This window comes from Anopheles gambiae, chromosome 2 (assembly GCF_943734735.2).
Source record: "Anopheles gambiae chromosome 2, idAnoGambNW_F1_1, whole genome shotgun sequence".
Taxonomy (NCBI): Eukaryota; Metazoa; Arthropoda; class Insecta; order Diptera; family Culicidae; genus Anopheles; species Anopheles gambiae.
In genome coordinates this window covers 1,189,519-1,209,180 of record NC_064601.1, presented here as the reverse complement: position 1 = coordinate 1,209,180, position 19,662 = coordinate 1,189,519, and the positions used below count along the sequence as shown (strand labels likewise).

General features: G+C 47.0%; 2 protein-coding genes across 2 annotated transcripts in view; one reads left to right on the top strand and one right to left on the bottom strand.

The window, feature by feature from the left end:
- Window positions 1-17,937, bottom strand: part of LOC1281976 (microtubule-associated protein futsch) — a 46,106-nt gene extending 28,169 nt beyond the window's left edge. The window contains exons 1-2 of the mRNA XM_061646195.1: window positions 15,771-17,937; window positions 1,199-1,297 (exon numbers count right to left, since the gene is read on the bottom strand). Of these exons, the coding sequence (XP_061502179.1) occupies window positions 1,199-1,297; window positions 15,771-15,987 (316 nt within the window). The 5' untranslated portion in view covers window positions 15,988-17,937. The remainder of the gene's footprint in view (window positions 1-1,198; window positions 1,298-15,770) is intronic.
- Window positions 1,359-2,590, top strand: LOC11175710 (uncharacterized). The gene is made up of 2 exons (XM_061646199.1): window positions 1,359-1,964; window positions 2,044-2,590. Exons 1-2 carry the CDS (start codon window positions 1,880-1,882, stop codon window positions 2,526-2,528), a joined length of 570 nt encoding a protein of 189 aa, XP_061502183.1. The 5' UTR covers window positions 1,359-1,879; the 3' UTR covers window positions 2,529-2,590.
- Window positions 17,938-19,662: the final 1,725 nt, after the last annotated feature.

Here is a 19,662-nt window from a genome sequence, read left to right as displayed (position 1 = left end):
GCTAACGAAGTGGTACGATGGTGTTGTGCGCCATTTCGTGTCTAAAAAGTATCCAATTCGACCTTTTTAAGGTCGTATTCCGTGTTTCCTTCTCGAAGATAATAAAAAAATCCTTCAACAACTCGCAAGGTAGCGCAAAATTTGATTCGACCCTACAAAATGAACGGGAGATAAACTTATCTCATTCTGGACGTGCCGGCTCAGGAGAGCCCTTCATAAAAAATGTACAACCGGCAAGCCATGGTGCTTGACCTTCCTGTGCGTCTTAAAAGGTCAACGAGAAAAATCCAGCATCTTCTGTGAAATCTTCTGCAAAACAGCAGCTAAGTCTTGAGCGATGGGGGTTTTTTTGTTTCTAGACCGAAGCATAAGCACAAGCAAGTGTTGATAGACCGCAGCTATGTGATAACACCGTTTATCTGTACGTATTCGCAACCCTTAGGAGATTGTGTTTGATGGAAAAATATGGTTTTCTTTGAAGGATAAGAAGCACGGGTTGTGGTGGATCATGGAAGCTCCTGGAGGCTAAGCTTAAGTTTCGTTAGCAACGTGATAAAGTAATTTGTTGTGTATTTTAATGTGAAAAAGATGTTTCTTTGATTTGGTATTTGATGGAGTTCGCATGTTAAACAATAGTTGTTTTCACAGTCTTATATTTGAAGAACACCGTTCATAACACTTGATTGGTGTTGTTAGCGGAGGCAATGAAAATTAATATCTTGCAGAAAGTTTTCCACCGTGAAGAATTCTTACCCGCTGTTGCGAGAAGAATTCTTTATCAAACGCGCTCATTACTCATTACCATAAATGGCCTCACCAGGCTTTCTCAAATTCTGTTGAGCTGTGTGTTGTGTAGCTATAGCTTTTCCTCGTAAAAATGTGCTCGGCTACTGGGCCGCCCTTGAAACGCAGCTGTTGTTGCTGTGGCATTGCAGGTAATGAATTATATTGCCTTCGACAGAACCTTTTAATTTACATTTGACCTTGCCGAGCTTTCCCCTACCGTTGGCGAAAGAACCGGTAGGCCCGCTTAAAAGCAGCTCCCGTGGAGTTGAATGTTCAATGCGGTTGTATTAAAAATAGCCCGATGTTAAAAGAAGGACACAGTAACGGTCGGATTAAAAGATTAAAGTTGATATGTTGCGAAGAAGCGTTTTACGTAGTTGGATATGCTCGTTTATGGGCGATCTACACTTACCATGCTTGCCTTCCTCTCCCTCCAATGCCTGCAACGTGATTGTATGCAGCTCGTCCTCCAAGTCGACATGGCAATCGACGACATCCCATGACAGGAAGCCTACGTATGGGAGAAAAGAGGAAAAGTGGAGAATTAATAATTTAGTAAAGAATCTTTTGTTTTTAAAATGATGTATGTGCGATTCTGAAAATAGTAAGCAACCCTCCCAGTGTTGTCAAAAGATAATGAATTTTTGCTTTTTCATATAAATGTTTCTTCTTTTGGTGGGTTGTTTTGAAAACATCGCCCATTCAAAACTCATGCACAACTTTTCTATTTGGCTTTTGAGTGTTACTCCAAAATATTTTGGTGCTGGTTGGAGCTATGTGTTTGTGCAACGGCCACACAATGTTGCTGCTTTACAAAAGCTTCACACGATCGCGAATCCATATTTGATCGGGGTGGCCATCGTCTGCCAGCAAACAGCACGGTGCAGAAAAAATGTTTACAAAGTTTGCTTGCATAAGCAGGTTGTTGCGGCTACCGGCACCCGCGACCGTCGCCCAGAAGCCATTTTATCTCGCCAAGGGCACGTAGTGTTTGAGCTCTTTCTTCTGTTGGAAAATAAGCTTGACGGCATCCCGAATTGTATAGCGTGCCGCTGGTCAGTCGTGCATCGCAGTTTTCCCCGGCAAGTGTAAGATGGCGTTCGTTAGTGGTACATTTTTGTGGAAAGTTTCTCTAACACTGGCCACCTTGGCAGCTGTGTTGGATTTGCAAACGAATGGTTTGTAGTGCTTTGTGTGTGGATCGTTTCGATAGCGTTTCGTTTCGTGGTAATTGCAAGATTTCATCTCGATTTGTAGGCGCTAGTGCACTAAGGTGTCATCATTGCGGCTGGGACACGTGCGGATCGCACGAGGAGCTGGTCGAGTGCAACCTGGAGCGTGTCAACCAAGTGCACGGCAATCTGCAGCGGCTGGTGAATTTGACGCAGTTCTCCGAGCTGCCCAACCTCGGCGAGTTTGCGTGTTTTGAGCTGCGGCTTACGAACGCGCACGGAAACCGATCCGGAACGGTCAAAAGCTGCACCGTACAGTCCGCTGGAATGTGTGAGCTCACCGACTGGAAGTCGGTTAAGGTGGTCGGCTGCAGCACGTGTAATGATCGAGACTTTTGCAACGGGTTCAACACACTGCTGCCGGCAAAGGTGGACAAAGGCGCCGGGTTCTCCTTTTCCATGTACAAACCGTCGTCAGCGGCGTTCGTGCCGCAGCCACGCGTTTGGTGTACCGCAGTAACGGTGTTTCTTGTAGCTTTGTTTTGCCGACTTCCGTCGACGTCATTGTAGTTTATATCATGTGTATTTTGGGTCGATCGATTCTTACGAATAAATCAGTGTTTATTAGTTTTAACTCTTCGTTGCAGCTTTCTTCGCCTAATTTAAGATTCGTTAGGCGCCAGTCAAATAGGCTTGATTATTAGATGACAAATACTTCCAATATCCCGTCGATGTGCTGTGCGGTGCTTTAAAGTACCGTTCCTATCCATCCAACTGCCACTCACCGTGACTGTAATCAATGACATTAATTATTCTGTCCATCACGAATAAACGTCATTTCACCTGAGTTAAGCGCAGATCTTGGCGCTGCTTCTTGTTATTGCAGATTGGTTTTGGTTGGCTTCAATTTTCGCAAGTAATCTCATTTCGTGAAGCATAATTAATGAGAGTGGCTAGAGAATGATGTTACCTAGAGGCATGGTTCGTTTTCCGGCCCCGGGAATCAAGCTCAAATTGTTTGTTCCCTGTAACCGGTTTCATTTTGTCACGTAGCATCTACCCACGGGGTAAGCTACTGGTGCTACGTGTTTGGAAATGGTGTTCTCAACAACACCCTGAGTAATTAATTAGTGTTTTTTATTGTTGGATTAAGTTTTCTTTTAATATCCTGCTCCAAAATGCTACGGACATCAAGGTTAGGATCGTCTTTTGGCGAATGAGCCATTTGATATTGAAATTGTGTCATCGCGCCTGACACGTTAAACGAAAGCTTTTTTGAGAGCGAGGGAAATTGAGAGAGAGAGAAAGATAGATAGCTGGCAAAGAGAATCAAATCACGCTAATCGGACGTGTCATTATCGTTCTACAGCCACGACCCCTTCTAGCACTTTCTATTCTTATGGTCGCTCTGGGAGACAGTGGTGCGTTTTGGAGCGATAATCCGATTCCATCCACCCGTGGCCACTAGTGGGCAGGGGAAAGCGCTAAACCCCAGCGCATCGCCACCCAACTCGAAGGTCATACGAATGACATCACTTGCATGACGTAAAGCCATACCATGATAAATGTAAGAACGTACACAGCCGTGCGATGAATTCCCCATGTCTTTTGCGCGAGGTGATTCGCCCATGCGACGCTTTGTTTCTCTTATTGTGCAGTAAGCAATAAGAAAACGAACACTTGAGACGTGATCGAACGAGCATTTAATGGCTCTTATGAATGACATGTCGAAGCTGAGAAGGTGAAGAATCAGCTGCACTGAACACGATTATTCGTGGAAGGAGATTGCACTAGCAAGTGAAGTATTTTGCCGATAAGCTCGAAGTAGCTCTGACCACAGCGGTGATTTACCCGCAGAAGACGGGGGTTTGTAGTGCGAGTGAAATATTACTGCACTGATAAAACTGAGTAAAAAATATTCGCATTGGTTGGCATGGTTGCTCAGTAATTACGGCACATGTTCAGTTGAAATGTGGCTGTCGTTAGCTTTCTTGATGGGTGCAAATAATTTTCTAGACCAATCATGTTCCTTCCAAAAGCTCATATTACAATCATGCTCGTCCATTCGTATGTCGTTAGCGTTTTGGGGAATGTTCCAGGTTTTCCTGGATTTTACCATCACGCTCATCGCACCCTGACCACACTCAATTGCCTTTTATGTACCAGTCGGAGAGATAATGCAGCCACTCGCTACTGCTATGCTGTGTGACGTTCCATCCCACGTTCAAGCTGCTGTTTCCTGTTCTCGGCGTCTTGTCCGTCACTCTAACAGCTCGCTCAAAGGTCTTCGTCCGCTTGATGGTTAAAATGATGGCCATACCGTACGTTATCATGATTAGCATTCCACCTTGCTCGGAGCGGGTATTTTCTGCTCCATTTTATAGCATAACACATCGGCTCGGTGCAGTGACGCTGCAACCGTTTATCATCGTAGCTGCCTTTTGCAGTCGCATGGCCCGGCGATAAGCGTCCGCACCGAAACGACCGTTGGACGAAGCTTCGAAGGATGCTCACAGCGCTCCGTCGTACGTGGAGTGTGTTTCGCTTTGGCGGCATCATATCCGGAAATTAATCATGGCGTATGTCACAACCATCGTCTGACCAGCACTGTGGGTGTTTTTTTTTGCATCGTTCGGCAGGATACGGCTTTTCTTTGCTTTGGGGTAGCCGAGTGAGAGTGTGGAGTTATATTTAATTCTAGTAAATGCACGACATGCGACGTTTATTGAGTGTTTCTTGGGAGCCCTTAATCATACTAGCGAGAAAAGGGAGAAGGCGAGTCGGCTACAAAACTGTCCCCAAGTGCTGGGAATAAATTTTAAACTGCCGCACAACGGGGTACCGTACCCTGTTTGCCCGCCCACAGTTTCATCGGTGTGTCTGTGTGCGTAAACAAGAAACCTTAAAATAATTAAAAATGACTCATTCATTGCTGAGCTACCCCAGTTTATTGTGAAATAAGGTTATGGGCAAAATTTGGGGTCGCACCAAAACAGGGAACGCTGTACGGTCCTTTCCTGTCCTGCCAAGGACTCCGGTTGGGTTTCCGGTCACGCAATCATTGATTTATGGATGATTTATGCCTGTTTGAAGGGGGAGAAGGATTGAATACAGCGCGGTTTTTGACAATTAACAAAGTTCTTGCTTATTTTCATTCGATTGGGAGGGGTTGCTCTGCCTTTACGTAAGTGGAAAACTGTTGTGTGGGCGTATTGCAGCATTGGTGGTTGGTGACAGTACGCCTGATGTAAATTTAATTGTTTCGAACCACTGCGATGCACTGTGGTTGTTTGGTAAATAGGAAAATAATAACCTTTCACGCAACAAAATGGATGTGTGTGCATCATTTGGGACGCAGCATGTGTTTTTCAAATGAAAGTAATTCAACATGGCTTCTGTATCATGAAAACTGCAAACAAGTTTTGGAGCTATCGTTTATGTATCGTTGTTTATGAGCATTTCTGTATGGCAACATGTATGGATTCCGCTTAAGCCGAAGTTAATTGCTTCCACGATATTTCAATTATATCTGCAAGCACCTTGCACGCTTATCGTTCATTCAACGGGTGAATCATAACTGTGCGCAGACAATTATGAAGTCCTACAAGAAGCAGCAGAACCGTCTTCAAAAGGTCCACCCAAGACGTCGGTCGATCGTCTGGGAAATCAGTCAACTGTGAAAGAGGATAAATTTCAACCCCAAACCGGTCCTTTCATCAGTACCAGCGATTGCACAATCAGCCACCCGCTGATCCGTGGGACTAAAAAAAGGGTTCGCCAGTTGTGAGACGAACCAATTGAAAACCCGCGACCATAAACGTGCCGGCCTCCTGCAGGATACCCCCTACCCACAGTGCCTCCCACCGGGACTGCGCGCAAACAAGCTGATGGTTGATATAACGGCAGCACAAGGTTCTAAATCCTGCCTCAAGTGGAAACGCATGCTGCCAACACTACGCACTGTGGTGTTGGTGCTGGTAGTAGTAGTGTGTTCCGTTCGCCTTTCCGTAGCGGGAAATTCGAGATTCCTTCGTGCGTATGCTATAACCTCCGAGCCATGCGCGTATGATGAAGCCGCTGAGCCGAGCCAATGAAAGCTCATTATTCTTCCCGTTAATTAGATTAGCAATAAGAAGCACGAATGCGAAACCTCTTCCTCGTGGCCCCTTCCGCTTATCGCCTATCTGCTACTGCGCGTACTGTGCCGTACCTTCCCCCCAGAACAGAAACAGCCCGAGGAAGGGCTTATTTCATTTACCTCAGGATTACGAGTTTTTGCCTTTCAACTCAACCACAAATCGACCCGTGGGCTGGCGTGTTTACGGAACGTATTTTTCATTTCCAGACATTATGGCGCACACGGGCGGCTGGATCGAATTGCTAAACGGTAGGAAATATGAATGCTTTGGGTGTTGTTCGATAGGAAAAAGAGCCCTCACGATCCTTGGAATCTGTTCCACCGCGAGGAGAATGCTTTTGTTGGGACGGACACATATTTTCGGCAATGGTGAATGCCTCCATTTTCGTCCATTTATTGGGCCCTTTTGTGTACGATTATTTATTTTCTTAAAAATGTCAAAAGCGAATGTAGCTGCCAGCTTCCAGCAATCTTTTCCTTGGTACGGATCGTAACACCCAGCACCAATCGGGTAATCAATATCCCATCTAGGGAGGGAAAGCATAACAAATAAAAGGATCGAAACGAATCCGCCAGACTCAATTACGTAAAGCGGCTGCGTAACGCTCCAAACGGTGGTGCTTCTGCCATCCATCAAATTTTCTCCATTTCGTATCGTTTGACGAAATATAGGACGCACACATTCACACACAGAAATGCTCCACCGACTGGCACCGATTGCCGCAAAACCGAAAATCGCCTATGGCGTCGAATTCAATAACGAATGTCAAGCCCCCCGACACATAATCTCTGCATGTGTCGGCTTCGACCTTTCCGAAGTCAAGAGGGCATTTGCAATGAGACGGAGAGCGAAAAGCTTGCCAATTCGATATCGGCTTTCTTGGGCAGGGTTATTGAACTGCTACTAGCAGCCTAGAATTGGTTACATCTCCTTGCAGCTTGGTTTTTGTTGGCACAAACGTTATTGGAATAATTGCGAACGATGACCGGCAGGTCTGCCGTAACGTCGTTAGCTGACCAACAGCTGTTGAGATTGTGCATGTTTAAGGGCAATTTAAAATCAATTCGATAGAGAATTTGAATCTGTTCTCAAACACAAAACTGTATTCTAATATTTCTACTTATTTACATGCCTTTGAAAAAGTAATTCGTTATTTTCCTTCATTCCTACTTGAGACATTGTGTGAAAAAGCCCGCAGAAATGGAATAAGTTTTTACGCAAGTCACTAATAAATAAATCGATTACCGTCAGAGGTTGCGTGTGGCGTTGGGTCGAAAAACACGTACACATCTCCAAGGGAGAAGGGTCGCCTTTTCCTCTGCGACCGTACAGCCAACGTAGCAGAGTGATACTGTAGTTTTATCAATAGTTTAGTCGAAATTTATGAACTTTAATGCAATTCCCCATCCTTCTATTTTCGTTCCCCGACACCCTCTCCCTCCAACTCCCCCTCTCACTCAGTCACAAGTGACAAAAAGTGCTCCGACAGGCGTCTTGAAAAGGGGGAAAATACACAGAGAGTGTCGAGTACTGAACCCGACAGGCTAGTGGCGTGACGCAAATCGTAACGCGCGCGCCTCGTCGTAGCACTTTCGCCCTTCGGTACGGTCACATTGTTTCCTTCTGGGTGTGTTTGTTTTGATTTAACTCCAAACGTACCCCATCAATGTCACGGGCGCAAGGAAAGCGCTACCGTTGGACTGTTTGTGCAGGGCTGGATAGGGTTGGGTTTTTTTAAAACGTTGCGTAATATATGCGCAGGTCAAATCCAGCGTTGCCACTATTGCGTTGGTGCCTGCCGTCGTTGAGTTGCCAACGAATTTGTTTTAAAGTGATTTTGAATTCTCTGGTAAAGAGTTGAACGTGATTGTTACCCTCTACCTCGCACTGGAATAAGAACATTAAATGTCATCATTGCATCTATGTTAAGTTTGGTTATTTCAATCAGCAGAATGGTCGGTTTCGCCACCCATTACGACGGTGTGTGGTTTGATGCGGGCCGCAGATTCGCTGTTCGAGATTAGAACCTTTTGCGATGTTAAAAACCGACACAAGCACACCCTGCTCGGCGCTCGGTGGTTGGTGTGGTTTTGTGCGTGACGGTAGGTTGTGCAGATTCTAATTAGAATTTTACCGCAATATCATCGGTACCGAAAGATGGAGCGCTCCGAGAATGGTCTGTGCTGTGCCTTCGTCAATAACCCGGCATCTAGAGCGAACACTGCGTAGCGTGCTGGTAGAATCATGGGACTTTTTAGAAAGCTGGTTCAACGTTTTTGCTCTCGTTGCCTTGTTGCGGAATACGGCGAAGGATAATGGAAATAATAAAATATAAACTCAGTGTGCCAAAAGAGTGATGAAAATCGTCAGCAGCCGCCAGGCAGCAGTCAGATAGAGCCGTGGCGCAACCACATTCTGTTGGAACTCCGTAAACAACCGCTGATGACATAATTTATCCCGCATAGCGAACAGCACAAGGCAGAATTATCTGGGGAATGGCAAATGCAAATTTGAGCCACCCGCAATATGTCTCTATAAGAAACTGATTCCACGGCCTTTTCTGAATTGATGTGATTTGTTTCGTAGATTTATTTTAACACAAAAAAATAAACAAAATCATTCGACAAAGAGACGTTGGAATAAGATTTCGGAACTCATCAATTATGATCTTCTACCGGCACATCGTGCCTTTCCATCGTATTGGAAAACAATTACCCCACCTGTTTGGCATTCCGCTCTGACCTCGAGACAAAGGCGGCAAAGGCTGAAGTTGGTCCAAAATACAAGCTTACAAGCGAAAATAACCCGAGTTACATGTTTCCTTGGGCACTTTCGGATAACATGTCTTCTTGAGTTCCAAACAACCGTCCATGACGCAGACAACGTGACAGGCCGAAACCCCACCCGAAACATGAAACGGTGCTCAGTGGTTCCTCGTTGCCCTAGCATTCGAATTGGGTTGAAGAAGGAAAGCACCACCACCACCACCGCCCTGATGTTTTTCTTCCACTTTTGGACAACCAAATAACATCTAACCCAAAGGAAATCGATATCCAATGTCTAGATGGCCCTTTTTCGGCGACCCCTTTTTGCAAGGGCCTTTTCGGTGCGTCCCAGCTTTTTTGGGGTGAGTTTTGGTTTTTGGGGCTATTTTTTGTTTTGCGCCCGACATTGCACCCTTCCGCCGGAACAACCTGCAAGGATGTTTATTATTTATGTCTGCTGGAGCACGGTCGCACAGACGGTTATGTCTGCCTGCCGGGGTTTGAGGGGACCAACGTTCGCTATGCAGTGAATCTGCAAAATGTAGCTAGCTCAGAGGATTGTGGGCTAGAAAATGGCTTCGTTACGGATCGCGAAACGATGGTGAAACATTTCCGAGGAATGGATTTGCACCAAATTCCAATTGAAAATGTCGGAATAGTTTCAATTCATTGGAAGGAATGTTTCCCACTGGAAGGTGATTGCGTTTAACGAAAAGGATGTTACTGAACAATACAACAAAATTGGTCACGGTTTAAAGCAGGAACCATGGAAAATCATTATCCCAACGATTGCAGGTGGTGCATTTCAAAGCAATCGCTCCGCTGCAGTGCCAATGCAGCTTAATTTACTCACGTCATTGTGTATTTAAATGCCTAAGCGATTGCTCATAAATTATGACCTCATTCCTGTTCAATCATGGGAAGTGCGGTCGAATGCCCCAGCAGCAGGCTACTTAAAATTATTCATAAAAGCTTCCACAGAAGCGTAAAGCTCGTTAGGTATGAAAATTTCATTCCCAAACCTGCATCCAGTAGTCACTCTCATCGACGCGCTGGTGCGGTTGTTGCCGGCGACCGTTGGAGAGAAACTTTTTCACAAATCAAATTATAGGTCCATTTTTACATTTTATCATCCCCGGGAAATCGATCCTCCAAACCCTCATCATCTGACACCTTGTCCCGGCTTCTCGTTACCATCCACGTCAGCATAATTGATGAAACAAACTGTACAGGTTGTATAGAACAGTTCAAAAATATCCCCAAAATCGTGTGCCATGTCCGCAATCGCTGTCTTTAGGTCGCAACGAGCTCTCCAGAGCTCCCTGGGTGTGAGTGTGTGTTGTGATGTATCGAAAAGGAAACAAATTTCGGGACCCTGTAATTATTCCGGCACGCTATAAAGCCATTGTACAATCGGGCTACCCTACTTAAAAAGCTCGACATAAAGTGTGTTCTTTATGTGTGTGTGTATGTGTGCTTTTAAATATAACTTTACTCATGGAGAGTGGCTTTTTTTCGAAGTCGGACAAAAAGCACGAGAACTGCCTGGCTTACCGGGCCCGTGAGGCTGTCATGAATTTTAAATGAACACTAGGAACCATTTTTTCCTCCTTTTCGTTGGTGTGTAATATAGTGCTCCCGCCGTATAATGGGTGGTTGGCAGGACTACCGGCGAATGGTAGGACCTACCGCGTAGCCCGCATGTACTTACACGTGCCGTGCTGGAATGTTTGTTACCTCGCACACAAAACGAGCTATAATGGGTGCGCGTACTGCTTTCCTCGAGATATGAAGTCCAATTTTCCAGTTTCACCTCATCGGAGCTGTGTGGCGTGCCCTAACGAACCTTTCCTGCTGGGTGGAACCTCCCACCCCAAGCGCAGCCGACATCCGTTTTATCCGTTCTGGAATCGTGGTAAAAAATGAGGCCCAAAGCATTTATCGCGACTTGCTTTGGTTCCGTTGGTGCCAGCTGGTCGAGCCTTCCAGCCCGCTTCAGCGACTGATTGCATGTCTAATTCAGCGTTTGATCGTTTTATGATTATACTCTCAACATTATTCTCAAACCTAACGCTGGAAGTGGGTCTTCCGATATTTTTTCTTGCAATAATATTTGGAAACAAGCAATCTTCAGTGTGATGGTGCCTTTTTTTCTCCCTCTTGCTGCCGGATGGCAACTTTTAATCCTCAACCTTGTTTGGTTGGTTTTAATTCTTTTCAAACTTGATGTTTGTCGAGGAAGTTCCGTTCGGTAAAGCTCGAAAGTCACCCAGGAAAAGCCGGCAAAAGCTCGAAGAAGTACACAGGTAAAGCTGAAGACACTCGCAGCCGCTATGGCCCGGAACCGGGCCGAGCCAGCACGGTGGCACGGTGGGTGCAAAAAAGAATGCCGGAAAACAGCATTGGGATGCGTTTGCGCACAAGCTTCTGCCCGCATTCGATTTGGCCGAGGGCCGTCCGGTGCGGCGCACAGCACGAGCACAGGATCGAGGCAGCGAGTGTTTGCTCTAGAATCTTTCGCCAAAGTTGCGGAACCGATTCGCAACTTGGATCGTAGCCAGACGGGCAGCGTATCCTTTCACGGGTAGCGCGGCCGGTCCGAAATTTCACCACTAGGTCGCGGGCATTTGTGAACCACATCGAGGGCATATTGAAAAGAAAAACCAAAATAGCTTAACAGCATAAAGTGGTGCCGGTAGTCGTAAAAAAATGCGCTACAGCTACAGCTACCTTTTTTTTCTCGAACCACTAGACTCGCCTTTTTTCGCTACTTCAAGCCGAACGGCAGTTTTTGTGCCTTTCCGAGGGACAGATTTCGGTTCCACTTAGTCTGGCTGGCAAGTGATTGCACTTAATGAGCAACATAGGCACTTGGCCGTGGTGGAGCACGGGTTCTTGTCATCCGTGCGGTGGATGTAGACGGTTTGTAAAGAACATTCAATTACGAGGCCGTTAGCATCCTTCAAGCGACATCAAACGATGTCTCGTGGGCAATGTGTCGCGATTCTGTAAAATGGGTCTCCCGGTCCCCGTCTCCTCCCGGCACTGCTTCGGAGCACCCACGTCACTGTGCCCGAAAAGCTCCACACTCACACATATATACCCACATGAGATACAATCTCATTACCGAAACGATGACGCAATTTCGACGAAAGTAGGAAACATATTTCACGGTTCGTTTTTCACATCGAAAAACTGAACAAACACGATGCAGAATGAATTCCCTTTGCTTCTGCGCTCGGATCGGGGCCACGAGATGGATAAGCACCACACTAATGTCTGTTTTCATGTTCAACAAACATTCCACTTTCGGCGCTATTCAGGCCAGTAACCACCGAGCACAACCGCGTGGAAGAGAGCGCAAAAGGGAGAATAAAATGTTTAAAACAGTTTTACGATTGCTGGCGATGTAAATCAAACACCATGAAAGGATCTGCAGAATTTGCAGAACAATAGGCAAGGGACCCAGCACCAGCATACATACACACACAAAGAATAAACCTCCCCGTTTTATTGTGTGCTTTCACGTTTACGAAATAACCCTTTCACTGGGGACGGGATTTCGGAGTTGTGAACTTTAGCGGCGCGCTCGAAAGTTTGCTACCCGCCAAGAGCCTAAAGGCTTAGAAAAGGGTTTGCCAGTTTTCAAAGGCCAGCGATAAGCATTTCCGGTCCAAACAGTGCAATTCATAAATTACCTTTCTTTCGCTCTTCTCTTCGCTCGTGCTCTTTTGATCTCTTTCACTCCATCATTTCGATTGGCCTGCTTTTGGCCGTCGTACAAAGCTTCTGTTCTTTTTTGTACCAACTGGTTTGCATGTCACACGCAAAACGCATCCACGGCACGATTGCACCAGCTCTGGCGTACACGACGGCGCTCTCCAGCGGCATACGGTACAGCGGTGTTGTTATTAGCTTGGATTGTGACACGAAAACAGCAATGCGTATAATCGACCGATACGTGGTGGGCCTGCGATTGCTCCGGCCGAAAATAGAACCGCGCCACAGGATACACGCCGCTTATCGATTCGACATTTTCCACCGGGGCTTGGCGGAAAATCCGTTCGGTCGTACGTGTGTGTGTGCGTGTGTGTGGGCCTTGTTTCGTGGGTAAATGCGAGAGGCTATCGACCATTCGGGTCGGGCTATTATAAGTTTCTGATTTTGATGGGACCGGGCTCACACGTCTTTTGTACGACCTCGAGACAGACACAAGACACAGCACAGCGCACGGCCATTGAATAGTGGAACGGATCGGTGTGGTGGTAGTGTCGGGCATGTGCTTTGGGGATTACTAGCTCTTCTCGCACTGTGGCGCTCCCATCAAATCCCCGGCGCTCGAGAGCACACTCGTTTTGTCGTCGGAAATAACAAAACCACCCCGGTGGAATACAAAGTAGCACCGGGAACCTCAAAGAAGGCAACAGCAATAGCAAAGTATAAAAAAACGAATGCTTGCTCGCATAAGAAACTCAGCCCAAGCAGAAGATGAAACACTTTCAATGGGGAGTCTCGTTTGCTCGTTGTGCTTAAAGGACATTCATGACGACTCGATACGTTCGGAAACGGCCTTCCGTCGGCGTATAAGAAACAGGGCTGAAATTACACACCGGATGCCTGTGTTTTCTATCGCTCGTCTTGCGTCTTTCTGGGGGTGTAAAGTGTGTTGAAGAAGGTCCTCCTGTGAAGACGTATACGTAAAAAAAAGGAACGCAACACAAGGGAACTACATAGAATTGATTACTATGAGCGCTCTTCTCGCATCCTGCTCGGAAGCCTGTGCCCGAATGAATGCAAAGGACGAAACCCAACCCCGCGTCCGCTTCCAACCGCTGCTGCGGCGCCATCTTGCGGTCAGCTTTTTTGTGTGCAGCGCTCTTTGAGTGGTAAATAACCACTAGCAACACCTCACAATTTGTACACTTCAGAACCATTCCCACATTGTGCGGTGTCTGACAACCACAATGGCATTCGGCAAAGAAAGGCCTCTCGGGCTCGGCTAGCAAAAACTGGGTGGAAAATATTATACTCGTTTTAAAAACCCACCCTCCCCATCTGCCGGAACCCCATTCCCCACCTTCCGCAAGGTGAGAAAAGGGGAACGCTGCCGTCCATTGATCCTAATGACGTCCATTTCCATGTTAACACTTCCAGCGTGGCGGCAGCTTTTCACCGGAAGCGAAAGGGAACGGATGCGCACGGCACCCGATTAAAGCTACCGTTTAACGTGCTTGTTGATGTGCTGCTACCTTATCGCCCCGAGTGAAGTGAAATGGAAATTTATATTTTCTCCTCCTTACAGCAACCAAAATGACGTAAATGCCTTTTCATAGAAACAACCACTACCATAGGCACGCAGACGGGCCCAAACCTGCTATCATTCGCACGATGATTTCAAAGATCCGTGGCATTCCACCGTCCCACCGTTGGTTGCCCTGGCATGCTGGCATATTCTCTGGCCCTCTTTATGTTGCGAAACGAGACACGACTCGTTTCACTTAGCGCTTAACACACTCTGCCTAATCCTTCCTAAAAGCTCTGTTTGCTCAATGAGTGGTTTACTGTTTGGGGGGGGAATGGTGGGTCTGTGAATAGCAGGATAATATTTACTTGTCAGATGTTTAATGGTGGCGTAGCAAACATGAGACGCCGAAATTCAATGGTAGCAACGAAATGAAAAGCCGGTCCTCCCAAAGCCCAAGCCCAAGCTATCATAAATCATGTTGGTGGTGTAAAATTTTCCCATTTGATTGATATCGTTTGTCCCCATGTGTGTGCTTTCTCCGTGGGATTGGCTGAATTCTTTCAAAACTTCTCCATAAATCCCCAATTCCCGGTTGTGGGACGACAGAAGGTGTCGAAAAGCGTTTGGCACAATATTGTTACCTTATTTGCGCTTAACACGCTATTGTTAGCGTAATTCGGCATGGCGCACAGCAAACCAAAAAGTGTCATAAAGACAAATAAATTACAAATTTATACGCAACCTTGCATAACAATGGGCTTTTCTTGTTCTGCCAACCGGGGGAGAGTTGTCCACTCCCCTGAAATAGTGTTTGTTTTTCTCCTGAGCAAATGGCTTATTCGTCGGCTGGTAGAGTTCTTCAAACAAACCCCTCCGTCGCTCGTGGACTCCGGAACATTATTAGCGTTTCTGATTTCTTCCCTACATTCACACAAGGAAAACCCATACTGCCACCATCCAAGGGGTTGGGTTCTGACGGATAATTTCATTATACTTTCGTTCCTGGAAGGTTTTTTTTTTCATTTTGCTGTACCCAAATACCGGCCATTTCCAGACACCCGGCATCAGCTAATATTTGCCTACGCTTTTATCGTCATGATATCCTGACTTGGGTCCATTGGACGAGGCCGGTATAAAGGGAGGGCAAGAAGTTGCACTCTAAGGGCACGTAAATGGATGGTCCATTCCGACCGACAAAGCAATCGGCATAATAGAAGGCTGTCCCGTCGTCGTCTAGGCCTAACGAATGGCTTTATGGTGGGTGGGTAGTGCTGCCAGAGCCGCCTATGCCCTTGATGGGTGGCCGCCGACAAGCCCGAACAAGGAGAAGCATGAAGCGCTAGGGATGATGTAATTAATTGCCAGCGATCGCCGCAGACACGGCTCGTTTTTCCGGTCAGCGTCAGTGACAGCGCGGCGGATTATCGTTTCGGTATCTCCCCTTCCGGTTTACGACCCGCAATCGCTAATAAGACGAGTGGGGCGACGGCATCTCCCTTATCCGTTCGAATTTCTGTTTTTTTTCCACCTGCGCTGTAAGTCGCAACTGTATGACGTAAGCGGCTGTCATAAACAAACAGTTCCGACAGTTCGCTCCCTCCCGTTCGTTTACATCATCTTTGCGGAAAGCAATCAAAATGGCACAGCCATCGCAGCCACCTACCTTTGATAAGCCGTTGGAGAATGATATCCTTATGGTCCTGCGAGTGTGGCTCACCGATGACAATCAACAGATAGCACCCGGTAAGTGGGCTCGGCGGACCGACACCGATAATGCTCGGTGGCCCATCGGACCCTGCCCCGATGTCGATGCTGCCGCCCTGCTGCTCATCGCCCCCGTTCACCTCCATCGGTGCCACCAGATCCTGGTCCTGATCCATGCTGGCCCGTCCTTCCTGGCGTTCGATTTGTTCACTCAAAGCTCACTGGCAGAAATAGAATAACGTCCTACACCAGCAAAGATGGCAGCTGCTTGTTGTGCACGGTACACGAAAGGGTGGACGCTTTTTGCGCAGCTTCTCGCAATAGGTCACTTTCAGGATAACGGGTCAGTCACTCTCCGTGGCAACGGGGCGAGACAAAGTATGCGAAATACGCAGTAAGCTCTAGAAAATGCTGTGTGCTTTACTTTCTCCACCGACCGACCGTGTTCTTGCGAGTCTTTGTCCACTGAGTACAGTGATGGCGAATGGTTGGAGCGCAGCCGTTGTTTAGCTTCGCTCGAGAAGGACACACACACAGGACACTTCTTGATGATAAAGATGCTTGCCAGGCAGCAGTAGCAGTAGATCAGTGATGGTCGGATATTTCTTTGCTCTTTTTTCGAAAGAGGAACACACCCGTAACTGCGTGTCCTGTCTATGCACTTTATCGCTCACGACTAACACAGTGACACCGAGTCGAGTCCACTAGCCTTGTTCCAGAATCGTGGAAACACGAACCACCACACCGTGCCGCGCTGCCTCGTCCGTTACCCCTCGTGTCGCTTTCGTTCCGGCGTCGAAAGGGAAATCCTTTCGGGGTGATTCCACCAAACTATCAACTCACTCTCTTTGTCTGAACCTTCTCTCGCTCTCACGCTCTGTGAAGCTTACGCTCTCGATCGGAAAAACGGGAGAGAGCGCAAAATTTTCTCGTCTACACTGGAAAGTTTTCTATGGCCTTATCACAACCACACAAACGCACGAATTGGAAAGCACGGATGATGACACAAACACGAAGCTACCTTCTTGATCGATCCTGGCAATGCCTCAAAGATGTGTCAATTTGCTCGCGGCACTACTTTTCTTCGAGCTTTTTTTCTGCAGCTTTATCTCTAAACGAACAGTTATTTCACGGGCTCACATTCACACTACTGTCTCTAGCTTAGCTTTAGGGTTCTAGTTATGAAGCAGTTGTATTTAAATTATCCTAATTTCTCTCTTCATTCGTTCCTGTTTGACGCCTGTTACCACCCCTCACTACCGAGGGTGAAAGCTTTGGGAATGTCTAGCAAATGGTTTTGCTTGCTTGTGTTCTTCGGTTTAATCACTTTTTTTACCAGATATCACGGCTGATAGCTTCTTCGATTGCGTCGGTTGTTTCACAGGGGTTTGCCTTAGCGCAAGATGTACAATCTGGTTCTGACTGTGGCTGTCGAACGAATGTTGGAGACGTAACAGTTGCTTGCCTTACTCTGATGTATGTAATACTACTTATTGTACATGAAAAGTCTTTCCTATTCCACTCTTTATCGCTCTCGGTGTAGCTTTCTCTCTTTTGCTCACTCTCTGACGAGCCTTTCTATGTCCTCTGATGGTGGAAAACGACGTCCCAAGACACACACTCACACAAAAACACACGCACACTTAACACACATGAGCAGTTTTTCCCCTGCTGCGGACTAGTATGTGCTGGGGAAGTGGAATTGCGGTGAGGTCTTTTTTCTTTGGGGTCAATTTTCCGGACTTGTCCGTGTCGTCAGGACTTTGGATAGGACTTTTCAAGATATTTTGCGATTATCCTTAACTCTGCTCTCTGTTCTTCGCGGGTCAAACGGGGTTCGCACTTTGGATGGTTTGCTTGCAGCGCACTGGATTTGTAACTGATAGCAACTGTTCGTTTCGCCGTTTCGTTTTTCTCGGCCAATAGTTTTCCACTTGCTTTTGTGTTTTTATGTCGTCATCTTTTTGGCGTGTAATATATTTGCGTTTACCATTCTGTCTGAATCTTTGCCGTTTGCCCCGTGTTGGAGAGATCACTTTTATATTCGACCGGCGTTTGCTGGACACAGCCAAGTCACCTGCGCGCTGCTGCGAAAACGAATTCAGTATGACAGGCACGACTGACGACAGGCCACATCTGGCTGCTGGTTGGTATCGGCTTCGCCTTTCGGGGTTTCTCCGGCTCGTGCGCCGCTCACACACATATTTCGTGTGTCATGCGAGCGGAAGAAAACCGTCCGGTAGCGGAAAAGCCGAGCGGCAGGCCTGCAAAACAGACGAAAAGAAGAGAGCCCTCAGCCAACGGACCGCCGGACCGAGGCGGCCAGAGGCCGGTGACGGTGGTGGAGAATTCGGTGCTGGGGGACGTACACACGATCGCGCATGCCTCGATTCGATTTTCGTGCGCTACCGGTTGTGTATGTGTCGGTGTTTGCTGCTGGAAGCGCCATGGTTGCGTACAACACGGTTCCCTGCTCTCGCCACCGTGGTGTAGGGTCTTTGGGGGGATGCTTTCTCTTCTCGACACAATGACGACGACAATTCGGTCATTCTCTCGCTTCTCTCTGGCAAGTTGTCGCTCTCGTCTAACGCCGTCCATGCGCTTCCCGTTGCACTTTGCGTCTTGCGGGTTCGAATTTTTTGCGTTAGAGAGAGAGAGCGCCAACAGTAGGGCGTGTGAGAGCATTCCGGCCAACCGTACCGACACCATTCATTGCTTCCATCTGTTTTTCCGATCATCCTGCTTTTGGTAGGCGATTCTCTGGCCCGCTCTCTGCACAAGTCCGGCTAGTCATTATGGCGTATAGTTTCGAGGGCGAAGAAGAACAGCAACAAGAAACGACGACTCTTCCCGATCCCGCCCACCCCCCACACTTGCCTTTGCATGTCTTTTTTATTTTCATCGTTTTATGGAGCGGGGCTTAAAAAATCGCTCCCGACACTCAAGCAAAATTGAGAAGTATCTTTTAATCTTCATCTTTAGAGGCTCTAAGTATTTATGATCGTGGGTTTTTAGTGCGGCAAGAGGCTTGCGTTGGCAGTGTTGTGATATTAATTGAGTTATCACGTTGAATGTTTAATATTTTCACTGAAGTTATGTTGTTGTCTCCAAATAAATCGTTAAAATTGTGGTTGACAGTTAAGCTTTCCACGCTTAAAATGGCTAGCGAAAATGTACAGCAAGCGGAAGGTCGATCAATAATCCAAAACCGATAATACCCCTCGCCTAATCGAAAATCGAAAATCCAATCAAACTGTGGCAAAGACAATATTGGGAGAAGAAACAAAACTTCCTCTCGTGGGGCAATGCTTTAACGTCCACTTGGCATACCATCCCGCGTACGCATTAGCAAGAACCACAAACCAAAACAAGAAAACGAAAAAAAAAAAAACAAACAAATCTGCCGACAATGCCACATCTGGACGGAACTCATTTATCTCCCCATAATCGGCGCCAAAGGCACCGATTTGAAAATGGAAAATGAACCGCCGCAAACAGCAAAAAGCCGACTGGCTGTGTGAATACGCTAAGTGATCGAGACACACAGTGCGCACCACAAAATCTGCTCGAATGGCCGTGTTTTTCCCCACCGATAAGCATTGATAATGAGTTCGTTAAATCGAATCAAGCGCCACCACGCATCCGGCCGAGTTTAATTGTATCGAGAGGGGTGTTCCGGCACTGTGGGAAACCCGGTACACGGTGGTACATTTGTGCAAAGCCCCGTGTCATTTAGCTTCCAAGCTCATTTTCTCCTCCCAAAAGCCGGTCGCCGGTTCATCTGTGCCGGATAGGAAATGTGAACTTTCATCGCCAAATTTCCACCCATTTTCCTATCAAAAACTAAAGCT